Source organism: Patagioenas fasciata, chromosome 14, assembly GCF_037038585.1.
Source record: "Patagioenas fasciata isolate bPatFas1 chromosome 14, bPatFas1.hap1, whole genome shotgun sequence".
NCBI classification, from domain to species: domain Eukaryota; kingdom Metazoa; phylum Chordata; class Aves; order Columbiformes; family Columbidae; genus Patagioenas; species Patagioenas fasciata.
Window position 1 is genome coordinate 1,742,328 of NC_092533.1, and position 18,186 is coordinate 1,760,513.

Genomic DNA, 18,186 nt, shown 5'->3' on the forward strand with positions numbered 1-18,186 from the left:
GTTATCTCACTGTGTGCTGATGTGAAAAAATCTCTTTCAGTTTGATAACTGACCGATTGCAAATAAATTCCTGGGTACCATAATTTTCCCTACCGTTGACTGAGGAAACTGGTCCAAGAACTGGGGGTGAGAGAAAGGCAAGGAAGAACAGTTCAAGGGGAGAACAGGGGGATAAGGGCAGTCCCAATTCAAGGGGCAGCACCCTCAGATGATACGTTCTGTAGAATGGAAAACAAGCCAGAAAGCTGCATATTGAAATGGAAAGAGTAACAGAGAGTCCTGTCGGAAACCGGAACCTACGGCCCATGCGCACCTGGAAACAAAGAACGGCCTAGAGAGCTGAAATTTGACAAAATAGAGACACAGGATCAGTCTGAGGGTTTAAAAGCCTATGGAGGAAGAAAGACTGGGCATGTCAGCCGTGTCTTGTGGGTCTACTAGCAACGTTTTGAGACAAGCCCAGAAGAAAGAGGTGAGATGCCTGCACCTTAGATACACCTACAAAATCACACTGCGAACACAACGCCCTTTTCAACTGCCAGAGAAGGGACCGACCGAGCAACACGAGGCTCAAAGGAAACAACAGACAGTAACAACCATATGGTTTCGGGGGTAATTTGCTCCATGTCAAAGCAGGGAACTGGCAGCGCTGAGCAGCCAGGATGCCCATCGGGGGTAACCAGGTTCTCAGAGTCTCTGCTTAGGGGTCTGCAAGGCTGTTGGAAACCGAACAGCACCTGCCAGACAGAAAGCACTGAAAACCTTAATTAGTGACATCTCTGGTAAGATGGCACAGTGAGTTTTAACTGAGGATGAGAACACAAAGTTAGTTTGTTTTGTGATTAAAGCTCTGGCCATTTAAACTTGGTTACTAACTTCAATAAGTATGTCAGGTGGGGGACACTTGGCTAAAGCCGCTTACAGCTTTGCACTCCAATGAAAACCTCAGCGTGTCACCCAGAGTGTCATCTTCAGTGTCATCTTCAGTGCCTCGACTTGGGGAAGTTTTTGGTGTGTGTTGGTTGGGGTTTTTTTCCCAGTTTTTTCACCTGTTTTTGGGAGGGGTGGGTGAGCAAGCTCCCGTTCAGACAATAGCTGCTTTTACCTTATGTTCTGCCCATGGGGAGGCAGAGGCTGCTGCTCAGGGGACATGTGATGGCAAGTCCTCCGTTAACAGATGGGACAAGACAGTAACTCAGCCAGCGACCGAGGTTCAGACCTGTGACTGTTTACCAGACCAGGGAGTCACATCACTGATGATTCACTGACAGCAGAATAAGGTCAAAATAAACACGGGGAAGACTGAACCAGGTAGGAAGAAATGCACATTTCTTATCTGCACCACAGATGCACTCTGCTCCAAGGCATAGTCTATCAACAGTCATTTATTAATAACTGATTGTAGACCCTAGACACACCGCCAAGCGAATAGCACAGAATGCCTGGGCAGCATTTCCAGAAGAGATGTCTATGAGAATCTCAGGATCGCCTTCCTGCACCTCTCCAAAAGCAACTTGGGGAATTTTAACTCACTGAAGGAAGGGGAAAAGCCATTAGATTTCCACCTACAGCCCATACCCTTTGGTTTTGAGACACAGCATCGCGTCTGTTCTGTAAGGAAACACAGCTCTGTCAATATGACTCACGGTGCCCTATTAACCCTCACAAGGCTCATCTGGCCCCGTGCCTCCCACACAGCTCCAGTTTTGCAGCAATCCCGTCCCCCACGACACCCTAATACCCACTTCCAGCTTCTTTACTCTCAACCTCTGAGCACGACTGGCTCAAAAAATCCCAAACGTGGAGACAAATTGAATTTCACCAGCCTAATGCTGAGGGCCAGCCCTGAAAAGTCAAGGGTTAAACTGCTCTTCCAGGCAGCCGTCATGGGCAAAAACAGGCAACAAGGTCCAGTGCGTTCCCTGCTCGGGGCAACCTGCTGCTGGCTAGGGCAATGCCTGCTTTTGCCAAGCCCTAGAGCTGGGTCTACCCCAGGATATCCCAGGCTTTGGGACTGTTTTAACCATCTTCCAGACCTTCACTAGCTGGCACTCTGTGCAGAGACTCTGAAGCTAAAGAAAGGATGTGTTGAAAGACACCCGAAAAGTTAATTTTTACAGCCCAGCTCTTTGTCGAGGGCATTTTCAGATTCCTTAGGGCACGCTAATAAAAGCAGAGTGAAATATCGCAGAAGTGTGTGACAGCCTTATGTCCCCGGGGCGCCCTGCACACGGAGACAAGCGGTGGAGCTGCCCCTCTGCTGCTGCATCTCTAACTCATTTCACAGACTACATACATCTCACTTGCTCCACAGCTGCCATAAAGGAGCACACGCTATTAATTTGCAGAAGCTGGAGCCAGGCTTAAAAATTCCATTAATTAAGTGTTGGCGGAGGTGTTTGGAAAGATGTTCTGATAAATATAGTGCTAGAAAGTGTTTCCCTAGAAACTGAGAAAAAAGTTGAACGATATGAAAAGTGCCCAGGCTGCTAACAGCAACCGCTCCTCTGAGTGGTGCCTGGGCTGTAGGGAGCATTTGGCAGAGAGAACTTCATTTCAGGGCTTTTTTGGCTACCAAGGGCTTTTGGTTGGTAGCCCAAAAATATGAAGGTGAACCTCTACACCATGCCTTGCTTCCCTGTGCCCTCTTCTTGCACCCAGAGCTGGCAGATGGGAAATGATGCTCTTCAAGGTCTGTGGCTGCAGATGCAGAAGCGCCCTGCGCATTTTAGTGCTCCCAGATAAGGAATCGTCCTCAGGCATCCCCACTGTGCCCAACCACCCCAGCACCCCCAGGCTGAACCCTACAAACCCAGTAAGGGGCAGCCTAATGGCTACGTATAGAATGGTTCATTTTGTTGAACAGCATAGCTTAGATACGGTCATATCTACGGCTGATGTAAATCAATACTGTTAAGTTTTGCCTCATAAGGGATCTGTAGGGTTTTACTTGGCGCTCTTTTAGCGCTGCGTATTCTGCCTGCCACTATTTTTGGGACAAAGCGCACTCATCCACACCAGCTCAGCGAGCGGAACAGGACATATGACCACTTGTATACCAAGGGATGAAGATGAAAACACTCGGCTCCCATCTGTGCGCTCCTCTGATGGCTGCACTGTCCCTGTTGGGGGACAATGAAGAGAGGACAGGGCTCTGTAGGAAATGTTCTCGATCACTGTGTCTGTCTCCACAGAAATGCATGAGGAAACACCTTTCTGGACAGATGCTGCAGATACTACAGGAGGATTAAAGCTTCTCTTCCCTTAGAAAGGGGACAAGGAAAGGAAGAGAGCTCTAGGCTGCTCCTGGCCTGTTAAATTACATTTTAGCCTGGTATTTCTCACCTAAAGAGAAATGTAACCAAAGAAGCTGAGATAAACAATGATTTAATGACTCGAAGTTTAGAAGTTGGAGAGGTTTAGAAAAGATCTTGTGTATGTGTAAGAATAAACACTTACATTGCAACCTGCTGGAGGAATCCTAAGCTCTTTGCTTTCTACGAAACCCCACAGGCAGGGCACTCAGAGCACACCAGCTTTGTCCTAAAACCCACGCTTTGGGTCATTAAATGAGATGCTTATTTGGTTCCAGCCCCCCCCTTGCCCAAGCAGCCCCCTCTGCCCACTCAGCCCGGTTTTCTGCCTGTTCCTCACAGGTTTTTGGCCCCTGGTCCCAATGCTGGGTGCGGGGTCCCCAGTCCATGGAGAAAGGAGCCTCTTGGGCCAGCACAGGCTCCAAAGCTGGGACTTGTTCAAACTCGGCTCAAGGGGGCACATCATCCAGAAGATCTGTTATCAGAAATAACGTTCACTATGCCTCTGTATGAGGACTTAGGGACAGCAGCTGGGTTAAATAATGGAATATTTTTCTTTGCTTCCAAATGCACACAATTAATTCAACCAATTTGACTCCTTGTTCCCTCACCTTGCTTTCTCATTTCTCACAGCCAAGACAAGATTAATGAGCCCTGCACAGCAGTGCTGGAGGGCTCCGAGTTCTTCAGGGCACTTCAAGCCACAAAAATACCTTCAGTAACAAACTGAGAAAACTAAAGCTGGTAAAGCCAAGTTTGGAGGCAATTAACATCAACCTAAACTTCAGTTGTTTCGGGGGCTCAGTTTAAAACTAAAAAGCAATCACTGTTGTGACAAACCCAAATAACGCATTGTTTCTCCATAGCTGGTTTAGCAAAGGGAGTCTGCCTTCACCAACGGCTACAATAAAAAGGCTCATATAAAAGCTATTGACTCGCACTGAGCGTTCCCGTGACTTTTTTTTTTCAAAAGCTTATTTCTCAATAGCATTAACAGCCTCTCCTCAGCACCTGAGGAAACAAGAGCCTTTTATGCAGCGTGAAGCACACGGAACAGTCCCGGCCATGCTCAAAAGTGCCATTCGAACAGCAGAGGCTGCTCCTGTTGCCCAAGAGCAGGAGCAGAGCCGCAGCAGAACCACCGCTCCGCAAACACCGGCAGCTGCTCTTCCAGTCCTGCCTTCCCAGATACGGACCTGGGGAACAGGGGCTGTTGGAGCTTGTCAGGAACTCCAGGTGTCACAGTGGGGACAACCAATCAGCCTTGACAGTTTGCCCAAGGACCCACAAAGAGTTTGGCGTGAGAACTGGAGCCCAGCCTAGCTCTCAAAGCCCAGAGCGCAGCCGCTTGGGTTAAAACGCGAACAGAAATATCTAAAAAGCTGCCTGAAATGCAACTACGCGGGCAACATCTGGCGTGCAATAGTAGGGTGGAAACATCAGCCAGCACACGGAGAGCAGTTAGCAGTTTCTGAGAAACATTCGGATTGCCTCTCGTTAGTAAATTGCAACTTCCCAAGCTGTTGCTGTGAACTGCGCTAGAGCCCGCGTGTGCCCAAGGCGCTTTCAAAACGCTTGAGCCGGTGGGTTTCAAACTGCGCCAGCAGAGCAGCTCCCAGCAGCCCATTGAAAGCAGCATTTGAGCAGCCGGCAGCTGTGGGGTGGTGGCAGAATCACCACGAACAGTCCTCTGTGGTGCCTGCCCAGCTAAAACGGAGGCAGCCCAGGAGCTAGAAACGCTGGGCTTGCCATGCAGCACCCCCAGCAATGGGATGAATGAATGAATGATGAGTGGTGGAGCTCCAAGAAGAGAAAACGCACAAGAACAGCCAACCACGCCACTCAGAACTGGCATAGATTTGAGTCACCTGTGCTCCCGGCAATGTAAAGCAGCCAGATTTAGCTGCTCCAAGATAAGGAGGGACTCCCGTGCCAACAGGAACCTTTACTTCATTCCCGGCTACAGGGAACGCTCCGCAGTGAGATGATGAAAGTCCTACCAAAGGTCTAGAAGGCTTTAATAGTCTTTCAGAAGGCCATTGCTCACTCCCTGTGCTTGGCACATTTGCCACCTACACTGGTAAATGCCCAAGAGAAGCAGAGTCCTCCCTGTTTGGGCCTCTCCAGATCACCCAGCAAGGTCGCCAGGTGCTGTTCATGTCACACAGAAGCTCCTCTCACAGTTTTCATGGGCAAAGTTATTATGTACCCTCCCCACACACAAAAAACAAGTGTCCCTGGACTCCCAGGTGAGCTCTGCACACACAGACCGTGTCTGTTTTAGCCTGGAACTTGGCACAATGGGAGCAGATCAAAGCACTTGGTACCGGGGCTCCTCCACCTCCACTCTGTGCATGACATGGGAGATATTTTGGATCAGATTTAGCCCAGTCTCCTTGCACAAATGTCCCCACCTCACCTTAGCGTGGAAGCTGCATGGTTTGAACTCACGCTTCAAAACCTTCAGTCCTCGTTGTGGACTGCAGAGCACGCGGCACAGAGCTGCTGGTGCAACACTCCCAGAGGAACGTCGTTCACCAGTCCCCTTGCTAAACGCTCTGTGATCTGAACTGATAAGCCACGTGTGGGGATGACCCGGTGATTCGCCTTCCTGCTGCCCTGCACCAAAATGCAACACAGGCACAAAAAAACCCATTAAACAAACTGCACCAAAACCATCTCTGTGCCTATTCTCCTTTTGTACCCAGAGCAATGCAACCTTTTGTGAGTTTGAGGCTGTCAAAATCATTGCGTTTGTATGATAGCGAAACTGTCTAATGCTCCAAAAACAATAACAAAACTATAAAAGAGAAGTGCAAGCACGTTCTGAAGGTTTGCACAGGTTCACAAGAACCACGGGCAAGCTCCTTGCCATAAGCAGGTAGGGCAGCGGTCTGCTGGCTAAAGCCCTTGTGCCAGGTCTGGCTCCAAACAGAAGATCCCAAGTGGTACCTTCAGCAGTAGTGGTTTGTGCTGGGGGGGCAGCGGTGGAGGCTCCTGCAGGAGCTCCTGACCCCAACCAGAGCCATCAGCAGCAACCAGCCCCTGGTCACCGAGCACCCGCTGTGCTCCTCTGCAGTGTGCCCAATTTCTATAAAGTTGTTCGAAACAAAGAGAATAAAGAGAACAGGTTCCCCGCCTCGTCCTCCATGCTCTAACTGATTCATGGGTTCGAGTTTTCATTGCAAGCCACTTGACAGTATATCATTAACTTACTGCCTATAATAAATGTGTCCAATAACAATCACCGAGTCACATGAAATTAAAAAAACTCTATAAAATATAAATCGGAAATACTTGCAAGGTCATTTATTTTTCTACTCTCGAATTAGAGAAAAATGAGGTCTGCCACCCCCCCATTAGCTGTGATAAACATGAGTCCCAAAGCAAACTGCCTCCATTTGCCAGCAAAGTCTCTCTAACCTCACGCTGCAGCCTTTGCAAAATTCATAGCCAAACCTTTCCACAGCAACAAAAACGTGCACAGTTGAGTCTGTCCGCAGTGTTCCCGGTGGCTACAGAGACATAAAGCTGCTTGCCATTTGGCATCCTCTGGGCACCTCGTCAAAACCTGTGGATGGCGGGAGTGCTGGAGCAGGACACCCCTGGCACCTGTGGCTCTGAAAAAGAGCAACAACCCGCTTCCACGGGGCTCAGCTCCAAACAAAGCCAACCCGCCCCTCTCTCCTCCCATCCCGCTGTTGTCCCCATGTTGTCAAAGCGCCTTCTGTATCCTCGGGCTTTGCTCCCCTTCTTGTGCAAACCCCCCAACTGGGGCATCCTGAGCCCCGCAGGGATGGGCAGCGGATCCCAGTGCTCACCATGGGCTTTACAAAACACGTGGGAGCCCCTGGCTCCCAAAGAAAACATCCAATACTTCACATCTCAGCAAAAAAGCTGAAATCAGGGCACATAAAGGAGAAACATCAGCTACTAGTAGCTGACAAGCAAAGCTCTGAAACCCAAAAAGTCATGGTTTGGAAAAGTGTGGAGTCAAAATCATATTCCTACCACAAAGTCTGTATACACAACCAACGGCACAAAGTGAAGGGACGGACGCCTCGGTCCAGCTCAGAAAGAGCCCCTAGGAACACAGGATTAAAATCATTCCTGAAGTAAAACGAAGCGAGATCTGACCCAGCACTTGATCAACAGCTTGGGAAGGGTGAATCAAGATGGATTCAGGAGCACTTCCAAATTCCCATGGATTCTCATTCATCAGATCCCCAGGAATACCTCGCATTCCCTCTTCTGGCATCTAAAGGGGAAGTCAGATGAAATAATTCACCAAACGAGAAGTTCCCCACCCCGAGATCTTCCCCCTGGATGAGGGTTGGACCAAAACACCATTTCCCCAGGCCTGTGCAAGGGGCATTTTCCATAATGGGCTGACCAAAGGACACCCCCCACACTCCAGCACCCCCAGCACCCAAACCCCTTCCCTCCCAAGCACTTCTCATGGCACACAGGCTACATCACATACGGGAAAGCATCACAAGTAGGAAGAAAAAGCCCAATTCTGACAGGAATCAGTTTTATTTGGGTTTGGTTTTGTGGGGCTGGGGAAAGGGTGAGGTTTTGGCTGGGGCTTTTTTTGTTTGGACCAGGGTTAGGGATTGGAATTCAAGTAAAATTCAAAAGTAGGAAGAAACAGATAATGGTCCATTGTTTCCTACAAACAGTGAATTACAAAACTACAATAGATCACCTCAAAACATGCATGCTGAGTCAGATATACTCAGTGTTTGTCTCTACTGATGGTAAATAACGCGTTACTAAAAAAATCTATGGGTGAGATGAATATAATGTCACACTTCCCTCCAGTATAGACTCCCTGTGCTTGTGGTTCACGCACCCCTTGGCATTTATGAACTGAAAGGTTTTCCTTTTATGAATGATGAAATGTATAGCGGGGATTATTTTTCACCATAGTGAGAAATAGAAGATTTTTTTCCTCGTGTCTTTAGACGAACGAAAAGATCGTAGGGAAAATTGCCTGGTGTCAGCACCTTAATTCCCTTTAGAGAGAACAGCAGTAGCCTACGCATTTAACTACACTTCTGCTATTAAAAAGGCAAGACACATTTCATTAAGCAAAACACATTACCTCTCAGCATTGATTACCGGGTTATAAATGCGACCTGCTAAGTGCGCATTAAAGCAGCAACCTGGAGCCGCTGGTGACTTTTCGGGCACTTGAGCAGGTGAATGAGCACCAGAGATGTTCTCTCTGAAAGGGCAGCACTTTGAGGAGGCTCATTAAGAAGAGAAAATTGCCTTTGGAGCTGTATTTCTCTCGCTCTGTGGATGGCACTGCAGGGAGCAGGTTGTGGTTTGCACACAGACACATCCCAACCTGAACGTCCAAGAGATAAAAAGCGGTGGGGACAGGGTGGCACAACAGGATCCCCTTGAGGTGTAAGACTCCATGCCCCCCTTTTCTGTCCTGCATTTCCTCCTGATCTCTGTCCAGTAACTCCCTAGGGAAAGGTTTCCTGCACATCCATTTATCTGTCTCTACCAGAGCAATTTTCTCCAGGACATTTCCCCATGCGTTTGTCACTTGAGTGTCCAGGCAGTGGAAGGATGGAGAATTACTCATGGAAATAAAAACCTGAGACATCAAAAAGATATTCCCTGGGTGGATTTTAAAACTCTTTGTGGAAACACACAGGCGTCATGGCAACTGGAACGTTGCTTCCTCCCGTGCCTGGGTCAGCAACATGGGTTTGGTCGGCAGCCTGTGGGTGTGAGTGGGTTTGGTGGGTCTCACTTCAGCATCACTGGCAACGGGGCCAGTGTCAAAAGCCCAAGAAACACAAGTGACAAGTTCTAGTCCTGCAGAAGGTTCCTGCAGGTCACACCTGAGAACAGCAGAGCCGACACCAGCCCTGCGCCCCGGGGAGAGCTGCAAACAGCATCTCCAGCCTTTCTGAACTATTTCTGCTGGCATCACACCTCTGGGATCAAAATGATCATGTGCGCAGGAGTTGGACATGACTTCAGAAATGTCACTTTTCTGCTTTCCCCAGCAATAAGGCAGCAGAGATGAAGTGATAAGTTTTCAGACAACTGCACCAAAAAGACAAAAACCCAAGATCAGGCTTTCAGCAGGAACAGCTGGACCTGTCCCTGGTCTTTGATGGGGCCCTGGCCACCCTACTGCAAGAAACTCCTTGACTCAGTTACACCACATCCGACATTTACAGAAATAGGACGACACTACATCCTCACAGAAGCTCCGGGAAAGCCCAGACCAGGCATTGCTGCCTGAGCAGAGACCTTCATCTCCAGGCCAACAGAAAACACCACCCTGCAGCTCTGCAAACACACCGTACGGCTGCTGCTATGGGAGGAGCCGTGTAGTTTATCCTACCTCACATTAACATCAAGTTCTTCCATCACAGGCAACAGGCATAGGTAGCTGGGAGTTCAGTGTCCATAGAAGAGACCTCGTCCTGCAGTGGAGAGAGTCAGAAAGGACAGTTATAAATTAAAGGATCTCTCACAGGTGCACGTTTACCCCAGTGAAGACACCCACACGCTGCATCTTGCCCCTCTCACCTGGCTTCTCTTGAATACAGGTGTTCTGCAGACATGTCAAAATGATGTCATACCATCGCACAGAGCTGTCATAACACAATTTTCTGTTATCTACCCTGACATATTTGTATCTCACTAAGGCGCACGCATGCCTGGAAGGGGAAAAATCACACTGAAGTGACAACCTTTTGTGGGGGTGTGCATGCCACCCACTCCTGCATCACCTGGGGCCACCAGAGCGCCTCAGGGTCCCAGCCGGACACCGGCTCTACCAGAAACAGCAACAAAATTCTTCCTCTTAGGGACGTCCAGGTCTTCACATGGAATCTAAGCCCAACCTTTAATCCATTCCGTGATCATCACTTCTCCTGGGAACTTGAGGGATTTCGGTTCCCAGAGGATGGTTCTGGCTGCACGAGGCAGTAACCGGCTGCCCCGCACACAGAAAAGATCTCTGGACAAACGTTCCCTTTCTATAGGGTGAGAGAAGTTGCATAGGCAGAAGTAGTGAGACGGTGCATAGGACACAGATCACATCTAAGACTGTAACTGTCACAGCCCTCTGCAGACACCTCGCGTCACTTGTCGCAAGATCCCGTTGTGTGTAGTGCTGCCTCAAATAGCAGTGGCTCCTTCCCTCTAATTACCACAAATAAGCGAGCAGAAAATTCATTTCAAAAGACACAAACCAGAGCGCTAAAGCAGTGCGGGGGGCGGACTGTGCCGTACCCAGCGAGCTCTGGGTGCTGCCGTGGGAGGGGCACACACAGAAATACCCCTGCTCAATCCATCCCCTCCTTCTGCAAGTCAACAACTCAGAGAGATCCATCGATATATATCGCCAACGACCCTCACACCTGAAATAGTCTCATTTCTAGAAATAAACATCAGCAACACGAGCTACTAATACAGGCACCATTCACTTGTCCTCCAAGATCAACTTCTTATGAAGTTTATGAAAAATACGTTACGTTGCAGTTCTGGTGACACCGAGGAGCTGAGCACTGGGCTGTAGAGGGGCAATCCCCACCGCATTAAATGCGACAGCGTGCTCCATGTCAGCTGCACTGGACCCAAGGCTTTCCATGCTGACTTCCAAACTTTCAAAGCTACAAAAAGCAGCTTAAATGCGACCAACTGAAGAAGGTTTGCACAATCTGGCTGGGGAAACACAAGCAAGAAAGCTTGGTAAGTTAGTTTCCGTTTTTACACTAAATTAAAACATTGACTTACCACTACATTAAAATAGGTTTCCTGTGACACTGTGTTGTGCAGCCTCATGAATAGCAGTACTGTAATTACAAAGAACTAAACGATTTGCAGCTTAAGTTAAAACAAATGTACTTACTTCCAGTAACATTAAGTGATATAAATATTAATGGGATTTTTAATTCTATCCAAATTCCATCATGCCTCTGAAGAAATGAATGCACCATCTTAATGGAGAGTTCATGCATTTGCTGCTGTTAATCCAGTGGAAAAAACACAGGGTAAATTTCTGAGCACTTCATATTATTGATCGCCTCCTGTGCTGCGTCTCTAGAGCCAAGGACAATGCCACCACCACGGTGCTATTAATGACAACTCACATGCAAATAATATCATTGTGGTTACTTGGCATCAAATTAAAGATTGTAATAATACTGATTCAGGCTTCCTAGATACGATGCCAGGTTTGTACTGCAAATTAACACCCACCGTCCAGGCCTGGCTCAGTGTTCAGCAGAATTAGCACTTCAGTAGGTACAGACTATACCTCATTTTGCAAGCAAAGCTTACTCAGGTCAAAAAGGGTGTGGAAACCTTCAGAATTTGGTCACTATTTACAGCTTAAGCATCCAACTGGTGTTTCCAAGGGCACCCTGGAACCTGGTGACCTAAAGACTATCGCTGTATTTTGCAAACATAAGGCTGAGAGGTCCAGAGTTTCTGAACAAGTCACCTCTATGTCCCTAAGATCTGACCTCCAGCTTTAATTTTTGGGGGAAAAAAGCTCTCTGGTGCTTCTGCTCTGGAGCCCTTCCATAGACCAAAATGCATCACGAGCTGCTGGCCCAGCCGCTTGTTGAAGATGCAGCGAGAATATCCAGGAAGATGGTCTTGGGGATGTAAAAACACAACTCATAATCTCTGAGCTCACGCAGACAAAAAGAAACGTAATTATTTCATCTCCAAAGAGGTTTAAGTAACCCCTTAGTTCACATCTTTCATCTGTCTGGCATATAGGTTAAATTAACTTAATTAATCCTTCAAAAGCGGGTTGTCATCTGGGGTCAGCGGGGAGGCACAAAGAGGTTGACTGAGGGCAGAAGCAGCACCTCAACATAAAATATAGATATTAAACTGATCTTAGTGTTGAGAGAGGACAGATACAACACAAGAGAAACCTGGGCAAGTTCTGTTGATCCTGCTCCAGGGGAAATTGTTCCTTTGCTATGCAGGAGAGATGATTTAGTGCTTATTGCTACGGGGGGAGTTATGAAACTGCTTTGCTGCGGTTCACGCAGTTACAGCTCTGAGTTACAAGGGAAACGTGTGTGTGTGGGAGCTGGCAAGAGAGGGGGTTGGAATAAGAAAAGACAGAGAAAATGTAACCTAACTGCACTATCCCAGTCCCCCGCACTCCCTTGGACTTTCTACATCAAGCAAACCCCACCACTTCAGTGTAATCACAACTGTTGTCTTGCCCAATCATCAACATGTACTTATTACTGTTCCTTCAGTCACAGCACGCGTGACGCACTTCAAAACACATGAAAACTTTTTTGTTTCCGTTATTTTCTTCATTTGCTTTGTGTTTATTAATACACCAGAAATAACAGTTTTGGTACAAAATAGGGAAAAATTAAGGTTTTTGATAAAACTAGGAAGTTTGTATACAACCAAGAGCTACATCTCCTGTGTGACAGCCAGCAACCACATTTCTTATATTGCAGCTCACACATGATTTATTTTTTCTTTACATTTCCTGCCCTGAGAACACGTTCTTCCGCCCACAATCGTGTCATCTTTTTCCCCACAAATACAAACACAAGCAACATCGGAGTCTGAACAAGCAACACATTTAAAGCATCACACCCCACAGCCCCCCAGGACGGGAGCTCTCCCAGCGCCGCACAGGAGACCCGCGGTGCTTTGAGGATGCTGGTACTTTCATTTTCCCCATATGACAAAGCGTATAATGAAAGGACACTAAACCGCTGTAATTATTTAGCTTCTGTCAGCTTTTCCATAATGGATTTTAAAATTGGATCTCGCTTCCCTCTTGGCTCTCCCCACGGCACCGTGGTGGTCAGACTGGTAGTCATTGAAATCCCAACAGAGAAAGAAGAATGACGTCAATACCAAAACCTCCACGAGTTATTCTGTAAGTGTATCTGGCTCACGCAGAGGGCCTGCTGCTATTCTTTGTTAGTAAAATGATTCCCCATACTCAATTAGGAAGCTGCTTTCTGCCTCAGAAAGATAACACTGACCTCCTAACTCAACCCTTGTATCACCCAGCCCATCACACGTGTGCATTCCCTTCAGCACAAAAGAGCTTCTCTGACATTGTGCATGTGTATCAGGGATGGCAATTAGAACTCTCCACAGTAATCGACCTGAGGACTCTGGTTACCATGAGGGGCCAAATTCAGGCAGTTAAGAGAGTGAAATGATTTCACTCTTTCAGGTGCCAGCACAAAACCAATTTTGATAACTTTGTAAAACAGAAGACAACATTTCGGTGATTTTTTATGTCAAAATTCCAGCTTGGGGTCGTCTTGTTTGCTTTATTTTTTTTTTCCACAAAGTTTTGTAATTTTAACGTGCAATGACGTTACACAACGTCTGCACCACCACGCCACCACAGAGATCCCCGCAATAACTTCCTGTAATAAGAAGTAAAAATCAAACATAGAACCCTTAGGAAAAACAAAAGACCTTCACAAAGAAGCATTCGCCCAGAGAAACGTAACTGAAGTCAGCACTCTTTGCAGTGTTTGCACTTCCGCAAAGCACAACATATTTTAAATATAACAGGCAAAGCCCCTCCAGCAGGTTTGCCATGACAGCTCCATAGGCTTCCCTTGCGAAGTTAGAGCTCCGCTTCTTAATGTATTCTCCACTAACCAGGGCCACCAAAAAAGAGCAAGATAGACACACCATCTGAGACCACCCCTGGAATATTGTGTCCAGTTGTGGCCCCTCAGCTCCAGAAGGACAGGGAACTGCTGGAGAGAGTCCAGCGCAGCCACCAAGATGCTGAAGGGAGTGGAGCATCTCCCGTGTGAGGAAAGGCTGAGGGAGCTGGGGCTCTGGAGCTGGAGAAGAGGAGACTGAGGGGGGACTCATTCATGGGGATCAATATGGAAAGGGGGAGTGTCAGGAGGATGGAGCCAGGCTCTGCTGGGTGACAACCAGTGACAGGACAAGGGGCAATGGGTACAAACTGGAACACAGGAGGTTCCACTTAAATCTGAGAAGAAACTTCTTCCTGGTGAGGGTGGTAGAGCCTGGCCCAGGCTGCCCAGGGAGGTTGTGGAGTCTCCTTCTCTGCAGACATTCAAACCCGCCTGGACACCTTCCTGTGGAACCTCAGCTGGGTGTTCCTGCTCCATGGGGGGATTGCACTGGATGAGCTTTCCAGGTCCCTTCCAATCCCTGACATTCTGGGATTCTGTGTATGACCAGTCCAGCCACCCCTGCACAGGAGACTGGCTCTGACTTGGGAATGACAACTCAGTAACCAGATAAAGGGACTGAGGGAACCCAGGGGGATCAGAAGCTCCTTCACCCCACACACCACCAAGCACCTCAGCAGCTCCCCCACCTCTGCCCTTCTCCTCCTCACCTCCACATGGTGGGGATCGGAATGGGAAAACCCAACGAGGAGAAGGACAAACTGATGTATCGTCCCAACCGAGCTGTAGGGACCCTTGGGGAAACTTTACTCAGTGGCTTTAAGGTACTAACAAAGAGTTCACTTCTCAGAGACCACAAGGAGTTAACTGGTGGCCAACAGCTAATCCTGTCTCTTCTGTGACCACAAACTCACCTGCTGTACCTGGTGGTCTTGGTCTACCCAGCGCAGATTAAAATGTCCCACCAGATGACAGCCATAGCCACGTCAGCCTGCTAAGACGTTCTCCTTGCAAGTCAGTGGTTACTGAGGCACTGACACATCCTCCATCCATTTTCTTCCCATCCCACTCAAGCCCCATCTAGTTCCACTCTCTGCCTCTGCTGAGCCGCTGGCAACACAAGAGTTGAGTCATTCTCCTGAAAAACCTACACCCCCATTTCCTGCAGTGCTGGATTGTGCTGCTTCATCATTTGTGACACCGTAAATTAAGCCGTGCCCGGGGTGGCCTGAGCAGTCAGAAAAGCCCATTTCATTTTACCCACAGACAAACACCATACTGTTCTTTCTGCTCTACTGAACCACAGAGGAGGAAGCTGGACATAAAAAAACCAAACCAACAAACACGCACAACAACAAAAAAACACTATATGCAGTTTCTGAGTCTCTCACAGTCTCTGAGAAGAACTGGACTGATCGCTGCAGTTCTCGCACTTCACTCTTGTCTTTACAAATATATGGTAAAACCCACCCTTTTCCCATCCTGTGCCAGCTTCACCTTTTTGGAGCAGAGGATGCTGTGCAGTGACGATGACCTGGTGCAGCCTCTGACTTCAGTGTAGACGTCCTGTCAACGTCCATTGTTATTGGGTAACACAGAGCGGTGGACTGATAAAAAGAATCTCATAGATGTTTGGAAAGCTTGTCCAGCCTTCCCGTATTAATTGCTGTCCTCCACATCTAGAGTATAAGTTCTTGGAAGTACAGGGAATCGTTTAACTTTCATCCAGCACTAGTGATTCCTGATTGAGGCCAGAGAAAGAACTCTAACGTAAAGACTACTACCACCTGAAGCTGGGATTTCAAGAGGCTCCTCACTTTCTGTAGTGAACATCTGCCAAATGAGAGCTCTGATTGAACAAAAAAAGCTGTCGCTCAATTCCCACCATGTTTCACATTTTGGGATGTGATTTTTGTCATAGCTCCGTATGCATCGTTATCAGAGAAAAATCAGTTGTTAGCAGAGGCCAACTGGACAAGATCTTCCCAGGCCACGTTGAAGTGATGTTCTGCAGTGGCCGTCACCTCCACCCAAAATTCATTCCTTGCTCATCACTGCAGAGCAGTGAAAACCAAAAAGTGTTGCAAGAGAATCCCCTGCCCATGAAAACACTTGAGGAGTAGGAAACACCAGAGTGATCCAAGTTATTCGCTCCCAGATAAAATAATTCCATTTCCACCACCCATTTGTGATGAAGGCTTTGCCCCCTCCGCCAGCTCTTCTTGCCCTCTCTGTCACTGCTGTCTCGTTCCTTCCCACCAAGGACAAAGATGATAAGAAGCCCCTCGGTTGTCAGCAGACAGACTGTCAGGTTGATTTGAATCAAATGTCACTCCAGCAGGTTAAAATACAGCACTTCGCTTAAACGGGGAAATGTAAAAAGATAGACATGGCACATCATCTCAAAAAGAAAAAGGAGTCCAGCTTTAAATAGAAAAAGAGAGAAGAAATGTCCTTTCATTGAAGGGTTATTTTACAAAATGGTTCTTAAAACTCATGGAGAAAGGCTCTGGTTTGACAACCCAAACGCCATGGGCTGAGTTTAACAGGTTCATGTTCCTGAGGGACACGGGACCACGGGGGTCCAGCAGACACCAGCGCCTTGTGCTCGCCCGTCTGCAGACAGAGCGGCTGCGCTTCCTCGTCACCCCCGTGCCTTTTCAACCGGACACCACCACATTCGGCACGTTCAAAAATGAACATTTAAATTCCACGTCTGAGTGCCAAAACCACGCTAACAGGCACCAGAATATCAGGGCTGGCCTCTTGGAAAAGGCGCATAGAAGCGGTTGTGCCGACCTGTTCTCTTGGACCAAATATTTACAGCAGTAAAGTTCCTGTGGGCTGTTCAAGGGTGACTTTGTTCCAATGCAGAGACATCTGCACAAGATCCTTGTGTACACCGTGCTACGTTTGTATAAGAGGAGAGAAAGCAGCTATAAAACCTGAGAGGTTATTTACTGAGACAGTAGTTTTATGAATTTTCACAACTTGCCACTCTCACCTTTAGCAATTACCATCAGTTGGGAACCAAAACACTCACAGTCCTTTCCTGCAACATCAAACCCTCAGCATAGGAAGCCAAGCAAAATACCCAGTGTGAGGCTGCCGGTCTCTTTAAACGACCAAGATACAGCAAGAGATATCAATGAACAAATGAAGGCGAGAAGGGTGGTTGAGTTCAGTAAGTGCATCAGAAGTATGGGCGGAAGCACAGGTGGGTTTCATTTCCATGACACTGTCACAACTGGGTTTGTGTTTATAAGGACAACCCACAATGTTAGTGCTCCTTGACCACAAAGGACAAAACAACGTACATGTGTTCGATTCAAACAGGGCTCTGACGTTTCCTTCTTGGTCATTTGTCATAAAACTTCCCCATAAATCACTTTCCCAACCTGGTGCTCGCTGCAGCTGAGAGCAGCTCTACACTTCACCCAAGATCCTTGCTTTTACCAATCCTCTAATAAATTACTGGCCAGCACAGTGCCCTCCCGCTGAAAATGAACTTTAGAGACAAGTGGTGGTCTCAGGGCAGAGGTTCATTGTACCAACGAGAGCATCGCAGGCAGCGACCGTCACTTGGTGACAACCCTCTGGCTTACAGCAGCCTAAGGCTCACAGCCTTGTGTTTAGAAAGCTACCCTGCTCCAAAGCAAACAGCAAACGACCCATGGAAAACGCACATTACCGTGAGCATTCACATTATCACAGAGACACACTGCTGTGCTGCTCTGAGCTCCGCTTATGGCAGCTGCCGCTGTGAGAAGCCGAGGGAAAGGGCAGAGGAAGGAGCCATCTCCCCCTGCCACCCAGTGCTGAAATGTCACAGGGAGAGCCCGCAGTCACCCCCAGCTACCGTGCTTTAATACGTGATGTTCTCCCTTGCTTTGCCATCTGTGCAGGCGAGCCTCTGTCACCTGCAAACACAGGTTCCTTGCTTGGATTCCCGTCCTGCCTGCAAAGCCACCGCATCGCCAGGGCCGAGGAGGGCAACCATGAGTCAGAGCGAGTGAGCAAGCCAGGAAAGATTCCTCCTCGTGTTCTGCAGAGGAGCCTCCGAGGCTGCCGCCGCACTGCAGGCACCGTGATTCATCCCTAGCACAAGAGGGACCGGGCGTAACTCGCCCTGTGCGCCGTCTTCAGCTCCTGCCCCATTTCCTACACGGCTCACAGTGTGGCGGACACATTCCACTCCCCATCTG

General features: G+C 48.2%; 1 protein-coding gene across 3 annotated transcripts in view; it reads right to left on the reverse strand.

Annotated features, from left to right (window-relative positions):
• Positions 1–18,186, reverse strand: part of HTR4 (5-hydroxytryptamine receptor 4) — a 90,602-nt gene that overhangs the window by 55,150 nt on the left and 17,266 nt on the right. For all 3 annotated transcript variants that reach the window (XR_010652327.2, XM_065849011.2, XM_071814621.1), the window contains exon 2: positions 9,691–9,772. Coding sequence is in view for 2 of the 3 variants with exons in the window: in XM_065849011.2 (XP_065705083.1) it covers positions 9,691–9,716 (26 nt within the window). In the remaining variant the exon portion in view is untranslated. The remainder of the gene's footprint in view (positions 1–9,690; positions 9,773–18,186) is intronic.